Genomic DNA, 10,000 nt, shown 5'->3' on the forward strand with positions numbered 1-10,000 from the left:
TAATACTGAAATATCCATCATTCCCCTTCTCAATTTTTATTCCTAAGTAAAAATTGACTTCTCCAAGATCAGATATTTCAAAATTCTGGCGCAATAAATTTTCTACATAACTTTGATGTGTGGATAATTTCGTGGCGACAAGTATATCATCTACATATATTAAAATAAAAATCCAGCTGTTATCTTTATTTACTTTTAATATGCAGGAATCCGCCAAACCTTTTTGGAAACCATTATTTATAAAAATTTGAATTAATTTTTCATTCCAACATCTAGCTGCTTGTTTTAACCCATAAATACTTTTCTGTAGCTTGCAACATTTTCCTTCTTTAATAATAAATCCAATAGGTTGTTTCATATAGATTTCTTCCTTGAGATCGCCATAGAGGAATGCTGTTTTAACGTCATAGTGCTTAACCATTAGTTTATATTCTCCAGCAATTGTTAAAAATAAACGGAACGTTGTTTGGCGTACGACTGGCGCAAAAACCTCATCATAGTCTACACCATATTTTTGATTAAATCCCTGAGCAACTAGTCTAGCTTTATACTTTGTTATGACACCATCTGCATTTTGTTTTAATTTATAAACCCACTTACAACCGATTGGTTTACGGTCATTTGGAATATTTTCTAAAATCCAGGTGTTATTCGCTTGTAATGAATCAAATTCTTCCTTCATTGCTTTTAACCATAGTTCCTTATCACTTCTTTTCAATAACTCATTATATGATTTAGGCTCCGTAAAATCTGTTACTATATTTGCTCTATATCTCTCTGGAAGTTGACCCTTTGTTATCCTTGAAGATCTTCTTAACACCTGTTGTTCTTGATCTGATATTATATTATTAATTTCAATTAGCGGCTCTTGAATTTCTTCTTCATCCGTAATTGTAATTGGAGAATTTTCCAAAATTTCAGAATCGAAAAATTCTTCATCGCTTAATAAATCACTTCGATTTTCCAATACTTCATCATTATTTATAATTTCTTCGGAGTGTATTATTTCATTATTTTGACGTTTCTCATTATTTTCAATAGATGTATTAGATGGTGTAAAAAGATCTATGTATACTTCATTGTTATTTTTATTTAGTATTTTAGTACAATTTTCGGATTCAATTACTTTATAATCCCTACTAATTACAATTTTATTTGTATTTTTATCTAAAAATCGTAATGCTTTAGACTGATCTGAATATCCAACAAAAGTCAATGTTTGGGCTTTTTCATCTAATTTCTTCCTTTTTTCTTTAGGAATAAACACAAGTGTTTGACATCCAAATATTAGAAAATCGCTTAACTCCGATTTCTTGCTTTCCCAAATATCCAACGGAATGCAATTTGTAGCTCTTGTTAAAACACGATTTTGTATGTAGGCTGCAGTAATAGCTGCTTCTCCCCAATAATATTTAGGCATACCAGCATCAATCAGCATACAACGAACCATTTCTACTATGTATCTATTCCGCCTTTCGGCCACACCATTTTGTTCGGGATTGTAAGGTACCGTAAATTGTTGTTTTATACCATGTTGTTTACAAAAAGATTCAATTTCAAAGTTAACGTATTCTCCTCCATTATCCGATCGAATAACCTTAGGATATTTATCAAATTTCGTCTTCATAGTTTGGCAATATTCTTTTAGTTTGGTTGCAACTTCGGACTTATAATTCAACAAATATATAGTAATATACTTACTATGGTCGTCAATAAAGGTGACAAAATATCTTTTACCACTAGGAGTCGCTGAATCCATGGGGCCACATACATCGGTATGAATCAAATCCATTACACTATTTGTTTGTTGACTTGAATACTTCGGAAATGGATTTCTCGACAGTTTTCCCTTTATACAAATTTTACAAATTTCTTCGCAATCGCAATTTTTAGGTATTTCATTATATATTTTTAACATCTTCTTAACACAATCAATATCACGATGACCAAAACATCTATGCCATTCATGGATACATTTAGATTGTTTTACAAATAGAGCACGTTGATTTTCTGATTGAATGTTAAGTTTATAAAGTCCATTCTTTAATGAAGCTGTCGCAATAATTTCATTATTAAGTTGTATTTCACATATATTTTTATAAAATATTACACGTAAGCCTTTTTCTGTTAATTTCTTTACTGAAAGAAGATTACTCTCAATATTAGGAACATAAAGTACATCATTTACTGTAATATTTTGAATTTTATCATCACCCTTTATTACTTTCAAAACACCAGAACCTTTACCACAAGTTTTCATTTCATATCCATTTGCCACGGTGATTGTTGACTTACATTCTTTATCGAGTGTTTTGAAAAAATCTCTTTCATTACAAATATGACTTGTAGCACCAGAGTCAACATACCAATTGGGTGAGTCACAACCAGCAACACAGAAGCATAATTCATTATTACGTTCATTAACCACAATATTAGTCTTGCCCTTTTTTAAGGATTCTTGATATAGATGGCAGTCCTTACGTACATGTCCTGGTTTTTCACAATAAAAGCAAACAATTTTCGAACGGGGTTTTAATTTTCTATTAGTATTACCATATACTTTCAAAACGGAATTTTCATCATTAATATACGTTTGCTTTTGAGTCCTTCTTCTAGATTCTTCAATCAATTTTTCTTTAACTATAGATAGAGAAGGTACACCATCACCTCTAGCTTCAAGAGTTGTTACTAATACATCGTACGACTCGGGTAAACTACGAAGTATCATAGCAACCTCCCATTTTTCACTAAGTTTCTCTCCCATGCTGCAAAGGCATTTGATTTCATGTTGCATCTTGCTTAAATGTTTCTCCATGTCACCATTTTCTTCTAATTGCATTTGACAAATTTTCTTCATTATAAATACACATTCGCTGAAAGAATGACGTTCAAAATGATTCTTGATAACCAACCATGATTCTCTTGCAGTTTCCACTTCATCAATAAGATAAAACAAATCATCTTCAATCATCAAATAAATTGATGCTCTTGCGCTTTCATCTTTTCTTTGCCAAACTGCATCCACTTCATCTGGCTTTTCATCTCGGATAACATACCACGTATCATCTCTAATTAGTACACATTCTGCTTTCTTTTTCCAAATTTGATAATTACTTCTGTTAAGTTTTTCAAAAGATGACTTAAAATCTTGAGCCATTGTGTGTCCTGGGCCCATAACCTGTTGGCGCAGCTCAATATATTCAATATATTTAAATAATTTATTTAATATAATGTATTTTATTTATTAACAAAATAATATTGAATAGATTAAAAGTTTTTTCAGAAGTGACAAAATATTTCAAATATTCTACGAATATTTTTTCAAAGAGTTATTTATAAATTATAAAATACAAAAATGTTAAGTATTTAATTTATCAAGTAATATTGTTCTATCAACAATCTATCTATCTATCTATCTATCTATCTATCTATCTATCTATCTATCTATCTATCTATCTATCTATCTATCTATCTATCTATCTATCTATCTATCTATCTATCTATCTGTGTTGGTTGGTTTAATCCTGCAAAGGTAGCACAATCATTTGCTAGCTAAGTACAAGAATTTCAGAATTTTATTGTACTTTTCTCCAAAGTTTCCTGATGCCATTTGATAAATTTTTTATACAAAAGTCGAAATTTTTATGAAATCTACTGTGAATAATGTGAAAGTCCTTAATTGACCAGTCTACTGATATTAAATCATCTTTGTAAAATCTCTAAAATAAAGGTATCCATTATTGGTAAAACGAATCTACACGACGGACTAAATTTTCTTACATGTGTTGATAAAACAATAACTTACCTCCACGAAAATGTAATTTATTAAAAGGTTTCAATTGTTTATTACAATATTCCATTATGGACTTGATGCCATCAAATTCATCACAGTATTCCATGGCTGTTTCTGCTCTTAGTTTATCTAGGGTTTTAAATAAATCACGCATCGGTATTATTAACTTTACAATTGGTTTTTGAAAGTTTAAGTTATAAAAATTAATTTGCAAAGACTAAAATTTGTAAAACAAAAGATTTTCTGCAAATTTCCTTCTTTATTTTTGGCACACAACATGTAAACAATTGTTAACAACTGTTATTCCGGCATTGGTAAGAGTGTTGCTAATTATTAAATTCCTTTTAAGCGGTTTTTAACAAATAAGAGAATAACAATTAAAACAATTATTACTTTATTAAATTTACAAAAGAACTTATAGCTAAACACATAAAAAAGTTTAGATGTTTACTTTTATAAAAATTATTTTTTCCTTTTAATAAAAAAAATGTGTGTAAATATAAAAAACCGCATTTTTTGTAAGGCAAAAATACAACACTGCTTTATATTTGACTGAGCAATAACCCTGTTTTTGTATATTCTTTCAAACACCGGTTTTTATTACGTCTTTTGTTTTGATTATAAATATAAAAAACAATAAGAAAAGGTGTGTAAACAAATAGAAAAATATCAGAATTTTCTCTTGCTATTTTTCTCTTGGGGCAATCAAACTTATAATTTTTATTGTGTTTAAAAAACTTGAAAAAACTTTAAGAAAATGCATTAAAATAAGAAATTTATAAAAAAACAAAGAATAATAATAATATAAAATAGAAATGAGTGAAGAGTTCGAATTAAATGCCTTACAAAATGGTGCAGATGAAATTAGAACAACAAATAGCAGCAATACGAAGGCAGAATATTTAATACAACAATTAAATGCCACAAATTTTAAGAAATTGGCCTTATTTGTTGTTGTGGGATTTATAGTATATCATGGCATCCTTAATTGGCAGTATGGTAAGTAAAGGAATGTTGTTAAAATCAATTTTAAGACTAACTGCGTCTCGTTATTTTTTATAGGAAGTGACTCCTGCCAGTGGCTTTTGTCCAAAGGACGTTTTAAAGGTGATAACGAATGGCAGCCCTATGGTTGTATGATGCACAAGTACACGCAAACGTAAGTTATTTAAATATTTATAATAATTATCATATTTAATTAAAATTAATTAGTGTTTTTGTGGGTATAAATGAGTCATTCCTGTTATTGTGTTGTTATAGTGGAAAAATCATGCGTGTTTCCCATTGGTTGTGTGGTACTGCTGATAAGCTTAAATTTAATTTATAAATTGCTGTTCTTTCATTAATTAACCAAAGAATTAACATTCATTATTTATTTAAAAAAATTGAGAACGCAAAAGATTTTCTGATAAGGCATTAACAATTTTGTTCAATGCAATTTATTGTTTATGTTTTTTTGGCGCAAATATGTCAGAAAATTACTGGAATGTTTAAATGTCTGTTAAAACTTTTCAATTTTGTCAGTAATTCCTATTAATTTATGATATTTTATTTCTAATTAGCGACACTCGCCGCTGTTTGCGTTACCTGGCCTTTTGGAGTTATAAAAATCACTTTGTTTTCATTGGCGATTACTCAATACATCAATTGTATAAACAATTTATCAATCATTTACATCCCAGCGATGATGATAATGGTTCAATGCTTTTACAACCACCCATCGATACCGAATTCGAAGATCGTAAACTTAATATGAGAGCAACATACATATTTGCCAATGAAGTTTCGGATTTTCTTCTTGAATCTCTTACCAAATTTGAAGATACCAAAGAGGTGCGAGCCGTTTTTGTGGTGGGTTTTACTCATCGCAATTTCTTAAACGGCAATGTTACCGAAGAACTTTTAAAACAATACTCCGTTAATCTAACACGTCTCCTGGTGCCATTTGATCATTTAGTTACCCAAAAATCTAAGGTTTTATGGAAACTACAAGATCGTGTAAATGAAGAAAAATTACCTGATATGTGGAAGTTGGTGAAAAATGAAGATATTGATCGTTTGAATCGTGTTGCACGTACCGTGTTTCGTTATACGGATGCTACGATTTGGGAATCAGCTTGGCATATATCGAATGGTTTGGTGGATAGTGCCGTCGATGGTTATAAGTTGTGTTCATTGGGTTTGCGGCATTATGTGCAATTAATGTTGAATATGTATTGCAATGATTATATGAATTATAATGATGGCAGTTGCTGTAGTAGTGCTGAGCCGTATACGCTGTTGCAGATTGTTACCTATGCGGTATTTGGAGTGTGGTGAGTAGAGTTTTGTGGGAATGAAATGAGAAGTCTTTTTATGGAAAATTTCATAAGAAATTTTTTGATAAATTTTGTTTTTATATAAAATTTTTGATAAATTTCTTTCTTAGAAAATTTTCGATAAATTTTATTTTTATCACAAATTTTCACTAAATTTTCTTCTATAGAAAATTTTCTTTTTATAGAAAATTTTCAATAAATTTTCTTTTTATAGAAAATTTTCAATAAATTTTCTTTTTATAGAAAATTTTCAATAAATTTTCTTTTTATAGAAAAATTTCAATAAATTTTCTTTTTATAGAAAATTTTCAATAAATTTTCTTTTTATAGAAAATTTTCAATACATTTTCTTTTTATAGAAAATTTTCAATAAATTTTCTTTTTATAGAAAATTTTCAATAAATTTTCTTTTTATAGAAAATTTTCAATAAATTTTCTTTTTATAGAAAATTTTCAATAAATTTTCTTTTTATAGAAAATTTTCAATAAATTTTCTTTTTATAGAAAATTTTCAATAAATTTTCTTTTTATAGAAAATTTTCAATAAATTTTCTTTTTATAGAAAATTTTCAATAAATTTTCTTTTTATAGAATATTTTCAAACAATTTTCTTTTTATATATTTTCGATAAATATTTTATAGAAATTTTTGATAAATTTTCTTTTTATAAAAAATTTTCTACAAATTCTTCAATTTTTAAAGAAAGTTTTTGATATATCGAAAATTTTTGATAAATCCTCTCTTCAAAATAGTTTAACTCAAACTTTCTCTATTCCCATTTCAGTATAATTCTAACCTGTGGCATTTTTCTACGACGTTGGCTTTTACATTTACGCGGTCATACTTTGTATACGCCCCTACAACCACAACGTCATGATCTACACGCAGCCACCATGTCGTCAGCATCAGCAAATGGTTCTTCGTCTTTAAGTCTCGCTGGTATGGACTACACCACACCCATAGTGGCCATGGCCATGTTGGGCATTATAATGGTCTATTTCTATATATGTGATCGTACGAATTTCTTTATGAAAGAAAATAAGTACTATTCTGAATTTAGCTTTTGGATACCGGTGGGTTATGTTTTTGCTTTGGGTCTTTTCTTTACCGAAGACTCAAAATTTACCAAAGTACTCAATCGTGATCAATCGGATGAGCTAAAGGGTTGGATATTGCTGGTGGTGTTGATTTATTATATGACTGGCGCTCATCGGGTTTTACCTATACATATGCATATTAAATTGCTGCTCAGTGGTTATCTATTCCATACGGGCTATACCCATTTTTCGTATATGTGGCAAACTGGCAATTCAGGTTTCGTTAGATTTTTCCAGGTAATATTTCGTTTAAATTTTATGACAGTGATTTTGTGCTTTTGCATGAATCGTCCTTATCAGTTTTATTATTTTGTACCGCTCTTATCCTTCTGGATGTGTGTGGTGTATTTTCTACTTTCTTTGCCGCCCCGTATAACTGCCCAATCGGTAGAATCAAATCCTTTACATTATTTATATTTGGTGGGTAAATTTGTGGGTTGCTTTAGTGTCGTCACCATATTGTTTATGTCGGAGGTATTTTTTGAGCGTATTTTTGTTACGCGCCCCTGGAAGGCTCTATTCGTTACCACCGATGATGATATACATGAATGGTGGTATCAATGGAAATTGGATCGTTATACGGTTATGTTTGGCATGATTGCTGCCGCCTGTTTTCATATAGCTCAAAAATACAGTATATTCGATGATAACAATCATGGTAATTTATTTTCCCGCAGAACGTCGATAACTGTTACCCTTTTGGCTTTATTGGGAGTGGGTTTTTATACCGCTTTTTCTTTTCTCTGTCGCAATGAACAGAATTGTGAGGAGATTCACTCTTATATAGTTTTTATACCTATAGTGGGTTATATTATTTTACGCAATATATCGGGCATGTTACGTACCCGCTACTCGACTTTCTTCGCCTGGTTTGGACGCATCTCTTTAGAGTTATTTATCTGTCAATATCACATCTGGCTGGCGGCCGATCGTCATGGTGTTTTAGTTCTACTGCCCGGCTTTCCCACTCTAAATATGATTATTACTTCGTTTATATTTGTTTGCGCCTCGCATGAGGTTCATCGTATTACTCAAATTTTACTGCCTTTTGCAGTGCCCAATGACTGGAAATTAGTTACACGAAATTTCATTATATTTTTAATAATCCTAATACCAATAGCTCATTCTGATGGTATGTTTTGAGAAAGTTATTATTCATACTTAATTTTTCCCCTTTTTTGAGTTAATTTAAAGATTTGTTTTTAGATCAATTTCATTATTATAAAAACTGGTTTCATATTGTTTTAAAAATATCTGGAAATCTCTTACAAATTCGTTTCGAAAGCAAGTATTTTGATTTACAGTTTATTTAAAACACATTTTTGATTATTTTTAATTATGAAGTTAAGCTTTAAAGTAAACTTCTATTTGGAAACAAAATTTTAGACAATTAAGTATTAAATACTAATTATTAAATTTAGTTACTTATTAAATCTCTATTTTGCTTTAACAAACTTAAGCTGAACAGTTTTCACAATTATATTTTGTTCAAATTATTTTCCCCCTTTTTTCGTTACTAAACTTAGCAAGTGTTTTCAAAAAACCTTAACTTTAACTAGTATTAAAGCAAAACAAATAAAAATTAAATTAAAATTTTCTTAATAAGCTTAAAATAATTAGTACTATGAATAATAAATAAATAATTAAACATAAATTTCAGTCAATTTAGTCTATAGAAAGTTATAAACTCTAGTAATCTTTAAATTAGTGATAAAAAAATATTAATTAATCTTTTGTTGTTTTTTTTTAACACTTAATTATTTTGTAATTTATATTTATTTGTGTACTTATTAATAATTTCTTTACTTTTTTGTTTGTTTTTTTCTCTTAATTTAGCTTGGGTCACAAGCACAAATTAATAATGTTTATATGAAAACAAATATAAAAACGAAATTAAAACGAAACAAATCAATTCACATTTCATAAGAAAATCATTTTGGTTTGGCACTATTACTACAATCAAGAGTTTAACAAAATTTCAAGATTCCCTTTAATAATGCAAGAATTCTACAATCAAGTTTATACATCAAATCATTTCATAAAGGTAAGTGCTTTTTTCACAACATTTTTCTCTTATAAATTTATTTAAAAGTAAAAATGGAAATAAAAAGAAAAAAATTTTAAATAAAAAGTAAAAATAGAAATAAAAAGAAAAAACTAAATAAGCATTTCTCAAAATGACTGCTCATAGTATTTATAAAACATTTAGACTTATTATTACAATTTGTTTTTGCCTTTAGTTATTGTAATTATGGAATCAGCCATAAATATGTTATTAAACTCCATAAAATTTCCACCCAGTATTCATTTATTTTCTTTAAATTTCTTTCAATATTTTTGCTTTCTTTAAACTATAATTTTCCGTCATTGTTGTTATTTTCTTTGACTTCGTTATTATGTCCTCCTTAACATTTAAAACACAATAAATAGAAACTTTTAGCTTCCTTTAAAGGTAACAGTGTCATTATTGTGTGACGGTATCCAGCAACTTCGATTGTTATTTACAATAATAACTTTTATATCAGCCACAGACTGTGGCCCACAGTTCAATAAATTTAAAAACTGCAGATTGATTTTATTTAAAAAATAATCATTGAAAATTATTTTTTATACGAAAAACTAAAATCAAGAATCTAATTAAAATCAGCTATCAGTCAAATTTCCCCTTAAAAATTTGCTTTAAACTAAGAGCATCTGTAAGTCCACAAAATAACGATAGAAACTGATCAAAATAGGCGATCACTCATATTTTCCATTAAAATTAAATTTTACATAATTATACCCTACACAAC

At 28.7% G+C, this 10,000-nt stretch overlaps 2 protein-coding genes across 2 annotated transcripts in view; one reads left to right on the forward strand and one right to left on the reverse strand.

Moving 5' to 3' along the window:
* The window catches only part of LOC119604824, a 13,089-nt gene extending 8,992 nt beyond the window's left edge, over positions 1-4,097 (reverse strand). Inside the window, exon 1 of the mRNA XM_037957691.1 lies at positions 3,806-4,097. Within this exon, the coding sequence (XP_037813619.1) occupies positions 3,806-3,947 (142 nt within the window). The 5' untranslated portion in view covers positions 3,948-4,097. The remainder of the gene's footprint in view (positions 1-3,805) is intronic.
* A 331-nt stretch (positions 4,098-4,428) lies between these two features.
* On the forward strand, positions 4,429-9,112 carry LOC119604825 (N-acetylneuraminate 9-O-acetyltransferase). Its single transcript, XM_037957692.1, has 4 exons — positions 4,429-4,792; positions 4,856-4,952; positions 5,356-6,108; positions 6,896-9,112. Exons 1-4 carry the CDS (start codon positions 4,609-4,611, stop codon positions 8,349-8,351), a joined length of 2,490 nt encoding a protein of 829 aa, XP_037813620.1. The 5' UTR covers positions 4,429-4,608; the 3' UTR covers positions 8,352-9,112.
* Positions 9,113-10,000: the final 888 nt, after the last annotated feature.

Source organism: Lucilia sericata, unplaced genomic scaffold (assembly GCF_015586225.1).
Source record: "Lucilia sericata isolate MDLA Ls3-8-SP2 unplaced genomic scaffold, ASM1558622v1 Contig000435F_arrow, whole genome shotgun sequence".
NCBI classification, from domain to species: domain Eukaryota; kingdom Metazoa; phylum Arthropoda; class Insecta; order Diptera; family Calliphoridae; genus Lucilia; species Lucilia sericata.